Genomic DNA, 16,413 nt, shown 5'->3' with positions numbered 1-16,413 from the left:
TATGACTCCACGTCAGTGACAATGTACAGTAGCAAGTGATGTGAAAGGCACAGAGTAAACACGAGAGAGAATAAGACATGGAGATAGATGCAGACAGTGTGATTGATAAACATACAGTACATGAGACACCAGTAATGCTGGAGGGAGAAAGAGGAATTCATTGAAATTGTGGTTCTGCTGAGGGGACAGAATCCAGAATAACTTCTTTCAATCTTGTCCAGTCCATCTTGTCAAACTTTTTGTGCCCAAGGCACACCAAAAGGGCAAGTCAAATACAAAGTAATCTCTCAAGAACGGATTTAAATACAAAAGTGAAAAACGCTGGGAGGGCGCCGTTTTTCCTTTTCATTTGACGATGGGTTCCCAGATTGAATACAAAGTGACATGAAACCATCTGTATGCTGGCTTCTCACCCGTGAACACTGTCAATAGTATTTGTTGGAGCACCATGGCCAAGCTGGAGGCACTGCTGCTGGCTGTCAAACCCTGGCCTCTGCATTGACAAATGGTTTGACTCAACTGGTGCAAATAAGTTGTACCATTTCACATGTGTATGTTAGAAGGATGTAGTGTGTATGTCACAGGGAGATTGGAGAACCAGGGAGATTGAAGACAGAGCGCTCGTTTTTAGGCACGGGGCTTCGGGGCGAGGCGGGGCTTTGATGCGACGCGGACCTGTCTTTTGTTGTTCCCCCCCACGTAGCAACCAGGAAGCTACGCTAGGGGAACGCTGAACACGCGTTCACACGCACACGTGATAATAGTTATTGTCCATGACGGAGGCGCGGCGACTCAGCAGAGCTTGAGGCCGAGGAGGCGCGCGAGTGCCCGCACTGACCGGCCGATGCTCTGCTAGTCGAATCAGCGCCGTCCGAGTTGTGAACCGATAGGGACAGAATAGTTATTTTCATGGATCACTGTGTGTGTGTGTGTGTGTGTGTGTGTGTGTGTGTGTGTGTGTGTGTGTGTGTGTGTGTGTGTGTGTGTGTGTGTCAGGGAGAAACTAAAACAATGCGTGTGTGCGCGGGCACGCATGTGTGTGCATGTGCGCGCGCGCATGTGTGTGAGAAACTAAACAGTTGTCTCACTACAAAAGAAAGTAAATGAACAAATACTGTGCCTGTGTAAATGTAGCCAATGTGTGCTAAAATCACACTGTTCAATGTCATTAGACAAACACTCTGTGTTGCTTTGGGGAGAAGTAATGCACTGATTTTATCTTGGAGATCTGAAACGCAAACAGACTATCCCTTTTACCATGCTGACCAGCTTCTCTCATCAGAGGCCTTAAAAGACACGAGCCAGCTAAGAGAATACTAATGCTCCACCAGTCCTTTTCACTTAGCTCCAGTTATTGACAACCCGCTCGCATGTATTATTCATTGCTTTTTGGTAATTGAGCACACATTTCTATGCCACAAGAAGTCACTTTTCTGTTTCCTTCAATGGAAGATGAGATGAAAGTTGAACAAGGAAAAAGCGATGTGGAAACGCTAATGGACAATCTCTACCGTATGGCAGAGTTTCTCACCAACATTACCTCAAATCATATACAGTGGCAGTCTCTTCTCTAAAAGTCAGCATTGATTAATATGACTAAGGCTTCGTAATCACAAAGCAGCAACGGTACATTAGTCTGATATTTTCACCAAATGAAAAAAGGGAATAAATAGAATGGTGAGTGAATTAATGTCTATCTGAATCTTTTGTGAGAAGTGCACTCAATTGACATCTACGAGGAGCTACTGGACCTGCAGCCGCAGATTAATCAACTCCCGGCACAAGACAGTGACTCGGTCAGGCCTTTGTGCTGGTAGCCATCAAAAACGCCATGACTCCATATGCTCTGTTCTGTTCTTGAATTAATGACTCCTGCCACATTTGCACATGGACCACTGGGGTGTATATTAAAGTATCAGGACAGTTGCCTGCTTGTGTTTATTTGATGTAAATGAGTTGATAGATGGTATATTGCTCATTATATCCACTGTTGTCAGTGGTGGAAAGTAACTAAGCACATGTACTCAAGTACTGTACTTAAGTGCAATTTTTAGGTATTTTTACTTCCAGACTAGAGTACTTCCAATTTTTACTTTTTTATTTCTACTCCATGACTTCTCAAAGGCAAATATTGTACTTTTACTCCACTATAATTATTTGAAAACTTTAGTTACTTGTTACTTGATTATTATTACAAAACCACTTCAGACTTAAATATATGCCTGTCTGTCCGTCCGTCCGTCCGTGTGTCCGTGTGTGTCCGTTGCCCCGTCCGTCTGTGGACAGCTAATCTCCGGCACCGTTGGCTTCATCGCAGCGAAACTGTGCACACACACTCCCTGGATGCCAATTCAGAACCTCTGCCCCAAGTTTTTCACATGGGCCTGTTATAGCGCCACCTTCATATTCCATCTTGATTGGCTAAGAATGGCTTCCAAAATGTGCAGGACCGCTCCGTTTTGAACAAAATGCCTCAAATCATGAACACAGCATGCAATTTCCATGACATTTTCAAATCAGCCTCATGGTGGTGCTATAACAGGCCAATTCCTGTTTTTACCTATGTTTTACACACCAATCTGTGTAAAACATGTGCACTCCCTAGAGGCCAAGGATAAACCTTTGCCCTGCAATTTTCACATCTGCCTTTTATAGCGCCACCAGGAGGCAGACTTATGGAAAACAAATATTTGGTTATTACTCCTTCAGATTTTATCCAAATTTCATGCACATTGTTACACATGATCTCTATAGTCATGTGATCAACACGGATCCGTTAGATTTTTCATATTGGCTAAGATTGACGTCTAAAGTTTGCAGGAGTGGCCTGTTTTGAACAAAATGCCGCAAATCATGAACTGCATGATTGCAAATCATCCGATTGCGGTGAAACTTTGCACGCACATTCGCACTACGTTGAGGAACAAATGCCACTTTCACACTGTCACTACTGTATACAGTATACACAGGAGGATATTGCTTAAGATTTTTTTTTTTTTCAATTTTCAGCTTAGTGAAGGTACAAAGAACAGTCTGGCAAGTTAGGCTATGACTCTTTGTATGGAATGGATCCACAAGTGGGATGAAAATGGGCTATAATCAATACCATACCTGTCTTTTTCTCTCTCAAACATGTACTGTAGCTATTCATCTGTGTAACTTTCATTGACTTGTATCTGTCATTGACTTGCATCTGATGGTAAAATCACAGTATGGCCTTCTCTTCAGTTATGTTATGACTGCAACAATATGGAAAGATGATTACTCAGGTCACTACTTTGCTCTGGCTCATTGTACTGTGAACTGCTTTCACATACATGTGTGCAGAGTGCAGAAAGCCTGAAACCTTACTAATGTCTTAATGAATCTAAATAGCTTGATAAATGCATGCTTCGAAGTCATCGATTGCTGAAATTACATGAAAGCGTTTCAGAGCACTCCTGAGATAAATTTGTGCCATCCACTTCGTTTTTAATTGCTTCACTACTTTCTGAAGGCATAATAATTATGTGATTTCATCTTGATCTTTAGCAACAAAGCAAGTTATCAGGTTGGTGCTACATGAATTCATAGCAATCATGGAAGGGCTTTTTTGTATCTCCTTTCCACTAGTACTGCAATACAGTAAAATCATAGTGTTAATTTATCTAACTCTCATAGTTAAAGCTGCAATCTTGAACTAATTGTAATGAATACAATGTTAATCAATCTGTATGGCAGAGTAGTTAATACAATACAACTAACACATCTGCAGTGGTTAAAGATGGTCTGCCTACTATTACATTGAGAAATGTTGATCCTGGTGTCGGGTAGGACACCTACAGGTTGACAACTAGTACTGCCCGAAGCACATGGCACAAAATCTCCCCTTGCCAAGCGGGGATGCCTTCTTGTAATAGTGGTAGAAATGTGGTCTCATGTCGGAGAACAGGGTTTGAATCCCGGGGTAGAACATGGATGTTATGGATAGCAGCTTTAAATTTACACTGAGCGCCACTACCGACACTGGTACAGTAGTGGTCACGTGATCACGTGGTGTGAAGTGGTTGGGTATAAATATGCGGTAATGTTTACGGTCTGCAAGTAACGCCTGGCCACAGTTTGGCTTCACCTGGAACTTATGTCTCGGCCTGAGTTATTTCCTCCTATCATGGCAGAGGATTTTACAAATGTAGCTACTGAGACATTTTTCAAGCCATTCCTCCTGCAGTTGTGAACAACAGCACAGTTAAAGCAAACATGTAACCAAACCGATTGTGGGCCTTGTCACCAGTAATCCCCCACACACACATACCCTCGTCTCTCTTTGTGTTCTCCTGTCACTGTTCCTGTCTGTGCCTGCTATACACTGATAAGGTAGGAGAGACATTAAAATATCCACAATAGGTTAAGCTTGACTTTGATTCAACTCGTTGGGTAGAGCAGAGCATGGCCTTAGAAATACCAGCGTTTGGGAGTCAGCTGCCATTTCAGCCTCCCTAGAGTGCTCAGAAATGTCCAACCTCGCGATTCTGTGAAGGCCCTGACAGATAAGGAAGTGTCAGATACTCGCTTCAAGAAATGTACTCGTAGTTTTTGGTTGGGCACGTCAAAACCTGTTGACGGGTCTTTCAGAGCTCGGTTCTATTTTTTGAGCGTCAAAACAGGGCACAGACCACCAAAACAAATGTCTGCTCTGCACATATCGTGACAAATTAATAGGTCCGTCTGTGAAACTACCATAGTCCTCCACTACAGTATGTCTTGCATGTACTCGCTGGCGGCGTCAGCGCTTTAAATGGCAAGAATATGGATGAGAACGACATCAAAAAGTACCCTCTTCTATATGACGGCAAACTAGCTGTATATACGATAGACGCTTTGCTGCTTCAAGTTTTCTCACCTTCGATGTGAACAAGTGCCCTCACGTGATGCTTTCTATCTGTCATAGCCTTTAGGGGTTTTACGCAACAAGCCATGCACAACCTCACACTTAAAAGCTCAAACACTCCAACCTTCAGATATAAACCTTGGACTCAACCTTGTTGTGCAGATACTGGTGTTCCTTCTTCTTCCCTTCTTTGGTCAAATACATTCTCCAATGTATTCACATTTTCTATCCCTTTCTGAGGAGCAGCATGTATATTCTTCCTTCTATTTACAATGTATACTTTGGCTTGAAAATCTGTCGTTTTCAGCCAGAAACGCCCTTATTGCAACATAGTATAAATTAGTCTTTAGATCCTTGAGCTGATATATGTTACAATACTATGGGTATGGGTGCTTTTGATACATTTGATAAAGACCAGTCAATTAAGATAAGGCTATTTGTTTTGGGGCATTTCTAGACACAAACATTACGACAGAAAGTCCTAATGTCCTAGTATTCTCAGGCAGGAATCAAACCCAGAACATTAAGTGGTTGGTCCTGATTGAGAAGCACTAGTTTACAATAGATCACATAAGGCAGCTAGATGTAGAGAAAGCTATCTATTTTGTTAGTGTTTAGTTTATTTTCTGTCTATGTCTGCACTGCACTACTGAAGTCCTTAATCATCAAACTGAATGGTTGTAACTGGCAATTATCAATAACTGAAAGATATTTTATGTTGTGATTTGGCAACAACCTGGAACTGGTCTATGACTATGACCATAAATCATTATAACTTTTATACAAATCTAACCGGATTCAATTATCCTTTCTTTTTAAAGTCATACCCAAGTACAGTATAATGCCTACAGATTTAATAGTATTGGGTGCATTTGTATTGATCCATTTAGTCTTGGAACTGAGTCACCCAAAAAACCTTTCTTAGAAAGATAGATAATTAGATAAGTATACTAGATGTGACATTAAATTATAGCCTGCACTCAAACTAGATAACCGCTCAAACATTGAAAGAGACATTGATTTAGAACAGAGGTCTTACATGTTTTACAGGAAAAGCATGGCCTTATAGCTGAGAGAGAGATGAAGCAGGGACCCCCACATTGTATACAATTTTGTTGCATATTCAACTTGTTTTTTTTTTAAAGAACGCTTTGATAAAAAGTCTTTCAAAGGTAGCTCACCATATTTAGCTGATTGTCTCATCAATGTCTGTGACCGTTGAGAGATTTGAGCTTGGAAATATTCCACAGGTTTTTCTTTTAAGAGCCTATGGGTTGCCTCCAAGTGATGCTGCAGCTTTGATTACTTCATACATTCATTCATTTGACAGCACTATCATCAGTGTTGTTTGATTGTTTGTTTGCACATTATGATTGCTAATACTTTGTGTATCTTCAGATATTTGAATTAAAGGAATACATCACCCAAAAAATGCAATAATAATAAAATACTTATTTTCTATCAAGTACTCACCCCACCCCATGAAGCCTTGAATTCAGATTTGTTTTTGTTGCATTCCTGAGCCAATAATACAATATTTGACTAATTGAAGTAAATAGGAGACCAATCCTAACAAGCGCAAACCCATATTTAAAACATTGTTTTTGAACATCAGTGATTACACTGTGAGAGTTTTTCAGGGCTTCATGGGGTGAGTAATTGATAGAGAAAAAAATTGATTTTAGTACTTTAAAATAAATGAATTAATAAAAGCCTGTCACTCAAGAATTTCGCCGCCCCCCTGTAGTAATTCCGAGGACCCCCTAGGGATCCCGGGACCCCTGTTGAATACCCATGATTTAGAATATAGGGCAGGAATTTCTTTGCAGGGATTAAATCAAAATTGAAACCACAGGAGATTTCCCCCTTTGTCTAGGCCAACTCTTTTTTCACATTCATCCATGTTCTTTTAGACTCCACCCTAGATCCCCTTTTATCACAGACTTCAAATTCACATTCCAGCTCAGAGCTTTTACGCACCAGGTAAAAAAAGGCATAATAATTATGTGTATTGTAATTCACCTTGATCTTTTGCAACAATGCAAGTAATCGGGACGGGTAGGCGCTACATGAATTGGCAGCAATCATGGAGTTGGTGTTAATATTTGTTTGTAAAAAAAAAAGGAAACGTACAGTGTTATGTACAGTTGGATCGGTGGTTTAACCTTCTCTTCAGGTCAGTGAAGTTTTAGATGTAGATGAAAGAGCAAGTAATAAAAAAGCAAACAATCAATCGAGCAAACAAACAAAAACAAGCATCATCAGCAATAACCAAAATCAATTGACCTACATGTTCATCCTGTCCCTCTGTTTTTGTTTGCTTGAATAATTTGATGTGGTAGTTTCTTTAAGACGAGCATATCCATGGTCCTACTGAAGATATAATAAATAAGATGCAAAAAAACTTAAACAGTACACTAAAATATGTATCTGAAAACATTTGAGGTGAGAAATAGGCATTGCAGTAACAAACCTCACGGCACTCGTGCCGACACAAGGCAGCATAATCTTTATATAGGCGGAGTTTCACATTTGCACAACATATTATATACATATATATATATATATATATATATATATATATATATATATATATATATATATATGTATATGTATGTATACATAGATACATACACACACACAATTGTAATACACACACTCCGTACACAGTTCAAATATTAATGTGCATTGATATTAATTAATTCTATGCATAGTGCCAAGCTCAAAGGGGAAAGGAAAGGCTGAACAACAGCTCGCTGCTCCATCACATTTACTGTGCAAAACACAAACACAAAGTTCTGTGGCACATTTCCATAGAATCAAACAATACAGCACATCAAACAAAATGTAAACAACTGTTTAAATCGCTTGTTTAGTCAGCCTGTGCCATGTATTCTCATTGCAGGAAGTTGCAGCAAATTTTACTTTCCGATTGCAGACATCCGTTTGCTTTCTGGACTACCTTTACTCTTTGGTTACGATGTGCGGAAAAAGGTAATAATTGGGACCTGTCGCTGGTCCAGAACTCTACTGGAACCTCATCTCAGAGATAGTAGCGTGAGTGAGGTTCCAAACGGAGCTAGCACAGCTGCAGAATGCTGAAAAACTTCCAGGCTTTCTTGATACTGAACCCCTGTATGTTTGAATCAAGTTGGACCCCAAATAAAGGAAATAGTATCAATGACCTTGACATTTGGCACAGAATGCTGAAACACAAACCAACTATCTCGACGTTGAACCTCTGTATGAAGTTGGCTGTAGCAGAGCCATGACACACGTATGTTTAAATGCCAACAGACGGACAGATGAAGGGCATGCAATCGGGCTGGGCAATTTACTGAAAATATATCGAATCAGATATTTATAACCAAAAACCGACTTAATGAAGGTTAATTGAATAATCGAGAAGCAGGTTGTTATCTATTTTTCGTAGATTTTTTTATCAACGAATCGACACGAAACAATTCTCTGATTTTTTATAATCGACTAAATTGATTAGTCTGCTTAATCACTTAACCCTGTGTTATACTTTGATTATACAATGGTGGCGTACAAAAAAAGCTCACAACGTGGGGTACATTTATTAAAATAATCGTTCATTAATCCTAATTCGAGGCAAGTTTTCAACAGCCGTGATTATTAGTATTTAAAGTAATATCGCCGAGCCATAGCATGTCATAATGTGGCCAATCAGTGAGGTGCATATAGGACACCAAGAGCAAATGAAAAGTCTTCTTTCATCTTACCTGATCCCAAGGACAGATGATGCCCCCGAAAAACATGAACAGGTATCCCATGGCAACCAAGCAAGCCCAGATGACCAGGGAGAAAACCCTCAGGAGTTTTTTAAAGACAGACTCGATGCAGACCAGCACGAATACAGCTAGGAAGATGGCCATCGCCGTGGGAACGGTGATTACAAAGGCCACGTGGTCCTCGATGTCCTAAGAGAAGGAAAAGAAACAAACAATTTGGAGGTCAGTGGAAGACAGTTGAGTTAAGAGAGAAATCATTCTGTGTAAGAGAGGCAAAGAACCGAGGAGAGAGACGGAGAGAAGAGTTTAACCACCTTTCTTTTATACTTCGTCTTATGGTGTCGGGCGGCGACAATAGCCGATCTACAAACTCATAGATCTGCTATTTTAACTATTGTTGGACATGTTTGCCTTTAATGAAAAAGGGACACAAGGTTAGAAGTGGTTAAAGGTGGAATGGGACGGCCCCATTTGTTGTTCTTCCAGGGACTAACATCCCTCAACACCTTAAGAGAATAATCTCTTTCACCTCTCTTCTAGCAACACGTCTCATACTCCTTAAATAGAAACAAGTTTTCCCACCGGCACCTACACATAATGGTTGGATAAAGGATGTACTATTCTATCACAAGCTTGAAAAGATCAGATTTTCACTCAATGGTTCTTTGAGAACTTATAATCCAACATGGATGCCTTTTGTGGACTACGTAAGGACCTTGACAGTGGTTACGGAGGAAAGCGCCATTTGAATTGGGGAATGGTGAATACATAGGCTTACGCATTGCTCGTGTGAACTGGTGCCTACGCACACACAGGTGGTCCCCCCCCCCTTCTTTATTCTTCTTCTTCTCTCTCCTCCTTTCTCTTTTCTTTATTTTTTCCTTTAAATTATTATTATTATAATGTTTTTTTTCTTTCTTCTTCATTTCATTTCTGCTATTCAATTACCTCTAAGGAACAAAAAAAACAGGAAAAAAGAAAAAAAAGGGAAAGAAAGAGGAGGAAAACAAACAAACAAAAATAAACACTATTTCTATGCAATGTCCTCGTCTCTGTTTCCCATCATCATTACCATTGTTACATTATTATTGTTATTGCTTTCTTGTTTTAGTTTTTTTCTCTCTTTTTCTGCTTACTTATATAAAAGAGTGGCTGAAGACAAGCAGTTACAGGAAGAGGATGGAATATGAAAAAGCAGACAGATCTGTCTTGATCACATAACTATAGAGATAATGTGTACCAATTTGCGTGATGTTTGGATAAAATCTGTAGGAGTAAATTTGGTTTGCAAAAATCGGCCTGCTGGTGGCGCTATAATAGGCCAACGTGAAAAGGGTGGCATTTCTTCCTCAGCCTAGTGAGGATATCCGTGCAAAGTTTCACGGCAATCGGACGCTGCATTCATGATTTGTTCAAAACGAACCACTCCTGCAAACTTGTAGCCAATCAGGATGGAATATGAAAAAAAATACTAGAGATAATGTATACCGATTGCGTGATGTTTGAACAAAATCTGTAGGAGTAATATAAAAAATCACACCCTGTGTGAAGTGGGCGGTGTCTTGCTAGCTAATCACAATACTGAATGGAGTCAACCAATCATGTACAAAAAAATAAATACATTTATTGAAACACTCTTTATGATGGAAGAAACCATAACTTTAAAAAAACCAATTTATGGTTTTTTTAAAGTTATGGTTTCTTATATAGGGCTATGCACATGTGTCATGTGACACTGGCCAATCACAGTCCTGAATAGACTGTGATTGGCCAATCACGGTGCAGGGTTAGGCGGGGTACATTTTGGCCAATCACAGCGCAGGATAATTGTACAAATATCCAAACCTCACTTATAGGGGCGGTTTCACCGCCCAAAAATAAATTGTTTTGCAAAAATATGCCTCCTGGTGGCGCTATAAAAGACCGATGTGAAAAGATTTTTCCTTGGCCTCCAGGGAGTGTGTGTGCAAAGTTTCAGTCCAATCGGTCCAGTAAAGGTAAAAACACGAATCGGCCTGTTAAAGCGCCATCATGAGGCTTATTTGAAAAATGTATGGTGCCATTTCTTCCTTGGCATAGTGGGAATGTGCGTGCAAAGTTTCACGGCAATCGTTCATGATTTGAGGCATTTTGTTCAAAACGGACCACTCCTGCAAACTTTGGAAGCCAATCAGGATGGAATATGAAAAATCGGACAGATGCGTCTTGATCACATGACTATAAAGATACTGTGTACCGATTTGCATGATGTTTGGACAAAATCTGTAGGAGTAATATAAAAAAAGGCCTCCTGGTGGCGCTATCACAGGCCGATGTGAAAAACTTGGGGCAGAGGTTCTGCTCTGGCATTCAGGGAGTTTGTGTGCACGGTTTCACGTCGATCGGGCCAACGGTGCCAGAGATAAGCTGTTCACAGACGGACGGACGGACGGACGGACGGACGGACGGACGGGGTGCAAAACATAGTCTCAGCCACGCCTTTGTGGTGGAGACAATGAAAGAGAAAATGCTTGTGAGAGATGAACAGAATAAACAAGTGAGTGATCAAAATGGAGAAAGGCACATTGAAAGAAATTGAATAGACAAAATAGTGTTAGAAGCAGGCGCTAGTGTTTCGCCTCCTTCAGATTGTCCTCCCTCTTCAAGAATCAGGAGTCATTATCTCCACAAGCCACTTCACAGAATATAATCTGCCCTAGACTTTCCCTCGCCCTCAACACACTGTGCAGAATAAGCTGAAAACACACCCTACATCCTTTGCACGAGAACAAACTGGTGCAAAGACATTTGCTTTTAAAGTTAACTATCTATGACTGACTGACTAACGCCACGCACAATGGAAAAAGGTCACAACAGACAAATTGGAGTAAGACCGGGACCTAATAGGGTGACCAAATAGGTAAATGGTGGTATTGGCAGTGAGGTGGGGTGGGAGTCAAAAACAAACAAAAGGCAATCTTCCATGAAATTTTATGACATGATCTATCAAGTATCAACTAGGAATGCATGATTATAACTAAAATGACATTACTAATTACTTTTGCAGAATTTTAATCACAATGATGATTTGTGGTAGAAAAATATTTGCTTATCGTGCAGTGTCGTTGTACAATAACAGTCTCTGAGATTTTATATTTCCTCTGTGAGCTTGAGATGGGTTGTACAATGTTATCAACCCTTGAGTGATGCTGAGGAGATGAGGGCAAGGTGCATAAACTGACCAATTACACTGAGATGTTTGAATTAATTGCCAAGTCTCAATTCACGATGTTCGATTAATTGTGCAGCCCTACAATCAACCTCATTTAAAGAACAATGTTGAGCTAATGTTTGCTCCTAAATGCCCTGCACCACCGGACTCCGCCCATGTCAAATTGGACCAAATCCGTTCAACAGACTCATCCCTCCACTGCCTCACTGTCAGCAACTTGAGAGTACATACATACACTGATTTTTTAAAAATCTTAATTGGCACTTAGTGCTGATAGTTAAATCTCGATCTTAAACAGTAGATCATCAGCTTTGGTGGTGACTGAGGTATGTTTGCTTAAAATACAGCATTTGAAAGTGAGAAAGTAAATATCCTATAAGGCCACTGGTGCTACAAGACCAACGTTATTAAGGCCCCGGTTGAAGACCCATTTATAATGGATTTGCTCCTCTACTGCCTTCTTGAAAGCTCTGAGAGCTCTAATAAAAATTTCAGGAGAGTTCCATCAAGGTGGATGTGGGGAGATATCATCGAAATGACTATTCTTTCTCTACCACCGCCAAACTCCATTCCAGCAGGGCTTTTCCAATGGTGTGAATGCGAAATGCGAATTGAGAAAAAAAACGCTTTGTGCCTCATTTATTTTCTCATTACAGAATCTGATGGTACAGCCACATTGATTTGAATATAGAACTGCTGTGAAATCTACAATACTTCTTTGAATCAAGCAAAGTAGTACTGGTAACTTTTCCTGTCTAAGCAGTACATCTTTTCAGGGGATGGACAATTCTGAGAAAACAGGTGTGTTACTACCACTCATATACTGTATTATGCCACTGCACTATGGCTAACAAATGGATGTCTTGAATGGAGTGAATAACAGAGGTGAATCCACCACAGAACAAGACGTTTGTTTGGTATCTCATCAGTTTTACTGCCAATTTCATTACACAAATTGTACTTAATAAGCCCATTGAATTGCCTTGGTGTTTCCCAAAAGACACTTTTTAATGTTCCCTATTTTCTTTACTTTTCAAAGGCGTAAGACATGACACACTTCCCTTTCAGTTTTGTGCATGCATGGGCTCTCTCTCTTTCTCTGTCTGTACCCCCCCTCCCATCTCATTCAGTGTTGCTCCCTGTCCAACACACACAAAATAAGGCTGGGACACGACTGGATGGTTTCCGAGGGCTGTGGATAGCTCTGTCTCTCCCAGAGCAGAGCTCCAAATCAGCACAGGATTTAGGTCAACCAGCCAGTGGGATGGGGGGGGGGGGGAGAGAGAGAGAGAGAGCGAGAGAGAGAGAGAGGGAGGTGCCCAATCTTGCCCACCCAACACACACAATGGAGGTCTAGAGGACTGATGTTTTGCAGTGGCAAAAATGCATTTATCAGGATACTCTCATGGTGCACAGTAAAATCCTCAGTGATACACTTTACAAATGGAAATAATATTAACACTATATTATACTGTGTCACCGAGTAGGGATGTGCTTGATACTCTTTGAATGTGTTGGTGGGTGGATTCATATTGGTAAAAATGATATGACATTTTGAATATTTCCTTTTTGGTAAGTAACAAGATTGCTGCTGCAGATTGTTGCTCTTCGTTTCCTGTATAAATTCTGCTTAACATCTTGCTAGAACGTGGGCAAAGATTTGGCATAGATGATGCACAACTAATCATTTTCTGAAAATGGGCTGAATTTAGCAATTTAAATAATCAGAAGGAAAAAACCCATGGCATCTCTAGTTTGGGGCATTATTTATTTTTTTAAGTCAAACTTTTTCAAATTATGTATTCATTTATTCATTATTTATTTTCAAAGACAGGGAAAATAGCCGATCTACAAGCTCCCACGGTGTCACGATGGGACGCATTGTGAGCTTGTAGATAGGCTATTTTCAATATTCTGTGTACTGTACAACAAATTATATAGGGCTTAAGTGGTCAAACAACATTCTTGCTTTTGCAATGGATACCTGCCAGATCAAATAATAGCCTATGTATTAAAAAAAAAATTGCCTTCTCTCTTTATTGATATAGCTGTGTTTTCCATTTGATTGGCTCAGCCTAATTATCCAGAAGTGATTCACTTGTCTTCATGGATGTGCACACTCTGTCTGAGCAACCATTGATGCTATTGACCCATCCATCTGCTGCAGATGATGGTGCATGGAAATCGCATGATTTCTCTGTCTCCTCCTCAAGGCCACAATATCGCAATCATTATCCCATCTATGGTGCCAGTCCACGCCTAATGCAAAAAAAATCCAAAAAACTAGATAAAAAGAAAGAAGGAAAAAAATGGTGTCTGTGCTGTAGAGAGTTAAGCCTGAGTGTGTGGGTGTCGCGTACCGAAAATAACCGATCTACAAGCTCACAATTCGACGCGTTGTGAGATTGGCAGTTTTTGATATGTGTGTGTGCGTGTGTTTGTTCCATCTCTCGCTCTCCCACTCTCTCTCTCTCTCTAATCCCTTCTTAATAGCATATCGGGAATGGGAGAGCCTCTCCTACTAAAAACATCAGAGTCATAAATACAAGAAATATTAAGCAATAATACAATAATAATTACAGTGCCAAATCTAGTAGGTCATAATCATATGCCATAATCTAAAAAAGTTAAATAAAAATAAATAAATAATATATATATATGTGTGTGTGTGTGTGTATATATATTTCTGTATATATCATTTGTATTCTTGTCTTTTTTTTTACGTGCTATCCTTTCCAGACTCAACGGAGACCTAGAGATTAGGTGGAAACAGACCTTGGCTCATAACGCTCCAGCTCTCCTCTCTCTCCAGTTCAGTCAACCATGAGCTCAGACAATAACCAAGCCCCTTATCCACTCACTTTCATCTTGCCCCCTCGTCTTCTCCTCACATTACTGCTGCAACAGGGACTGCATGCTGCTGGGTGCATGCATGTGGGAGAGTGCATCAATAGTCTCTACACAGTCACACATAAGCCAATTGATGTGCTTGTGCACCGACGTTTGTGTGTGCGAGCCGCCCGCGCATGTGTGGATGAGCACTATATGCACCGTATGTTCCAACTTCCATGAGTATACAGTACAGTATGTAAGTTAATATTTCTGCAACTTCGTACACAAAATCCTTGGTGTTAATTCAGCCATTTGTATCCCGGAGAGAGTACATTTGTACACTTGGCATTTATTTGTTTCGCTTTTTTGTTTGTTTTTTCACTTTTCAAGAAAATCCACTGTTAACCAGGGGGGATGCATGCATGCATACAGCAATCCGTGCTAAAAAGGGGGGGGGGGGTACCATCTGTCTGTACACACGAGACACTCCGCTATGAGTAGGTGCATGTTTGTGCAACTTGACATGTGAGTTGCCTTACCAGTCCAGAAGCGAAGAAGACGGCGAGCAGAGCGAGGCACGCTCCCATCACTATGAGCAGGAGGAACACGATGAGCGGATGCTGCTGGCTCATACGGTAGTAGGACTCGTACAGCCAGTCCGACGACCTGTTCCTCCTCAACCGACGACCTCCTCCTCCACCTCCACCTCCTGCCCCTCCTTCACTAACTCTATCCCCTCCTCCCGACTCCCCCGTCCGGTCCAGGAGGTACCTCTTTCTCCTCATCATCGCCTCCTGCCACATGGATCCGGGACCCCAGAGGGAAGAGGAGGGACAAGGGACACCGGAGCAGGAGGTGGTGGTGGTGGTGGCAGAAGGAGTTTCTACCGCGGACGACGAGCGCTTGCCCCACTTCGCTCTCCTGCTGCTGCTGTCGCTCCCGTAACCCCTGTGGTGAGAGGTCCTGATCTCCGGCGTATCCTTGGGTTCCTCCTCCGCCTCCTCTCCTAAGTCCTTCAGGCGGAGGCAGCTGACAGCAGAGGGAGAGGCAGAGGCAGTGGTGGCGGCGCGCGCCGGCCGGTAAGGTGGCAGGAACGCACCGAGAGCAGAGCGGAGCATCCTCCCCTTCGTCCTCCTGCCAACATGTTGGAATGGGGAATGAACAGGAGCGCAGAGACAGAGGCTGTTAAGAAACAGAGAGAGAGAGAGAGAGAGAGAGAGAGAGAGAGAGGGGGGGGGGTGGGGAGGGAGGTTGGGGGGATTGGGAAAGGGGAGGGAGGGATGGCCAAGGGGAGGGGAGGGGTAGTAGCAACAAGAGAAGGTAGCAAGTGAGAGAGTGTGAGAGAGAGAGAGAGAGAGAGTGAGTGTGAGTGTGAGAGAGAGTGTGTGTGAGAGAGAGAGAGAGAGCGTGAGAGAGTGTGAGAGAGTGAGAGATGCAGACCGACAGAGAGAAATAGAAGAAAAACAGAAAAAAAAGTGTGGGGAAGATGTGGAAATATAGGCAGAGAAAGAGGGAGGGACACAGATTTGATTACATCAGCACTAAAACATGATGCAATTAAGAGGGGGAGAGAGAGAGGGAGAGAGAAAGATATAGAGGGGATATATATATACACACACAGTGTGTGTGTGTGTGTGTGTGTGTGTGTAGGTGTGCATATATATATATATATATATATATACACACACACACATATATATATACACATATATTTTTATTTATTTATTATTCACCGGGCTCCTTTT

At 41.4% G+C, this 16,413-nt stretch overlaps 1 protein-coding gene across 1 annotated transcript in view; it reads right to left on the bottom strand.

Moving 5' to 3' along the window:
* The window catches only part of adcy2a (adenylate cyclase 2a), a 140,842-nt gene extending 125,032 nt beyond the window's left edge, over nt 1–15,810 (bottom strand). Inside the window, exons 1-2 of the mRNA XM_080425526.1 lie at nt 15,208–15,810; nt 8,617–8,814 (exon numbers count right to left, since the gene is read on the bottom strand). Of these exons, the coding sequence (XP_080281652.1) occupies nt 8,617–8,814; nt 15,208–15,786 (777 nt within the window). The 5' untranslated portion in view covers nt 15,787–15,810. The remainder of the gene's footprint in view (nt 1–8,616; nt 8,815–15,207) is intronic.
* Between the last annotated feature and the right edge of the window lie 603 nt (nt 15,811–16,413).

The sequence above is a fragment of the Gymnoscopelus braueri genome, assembly GCF_963280865.1.
Source record: "Gymnoscopelus braueri genome assembly, chromosome: 4".
NCBI classification, from domain to species: Eukaryota; Metazoa; Chordata; class Actinopteri; order Myctophiformes; family Myctophidae; genus Gymnoscopelus; species Gymnoscopelus braueri.
Note: the sequence above shows the minus strand (reverse complement) of the source record. Positions and strands in the feature narration are given on the sequence as shown.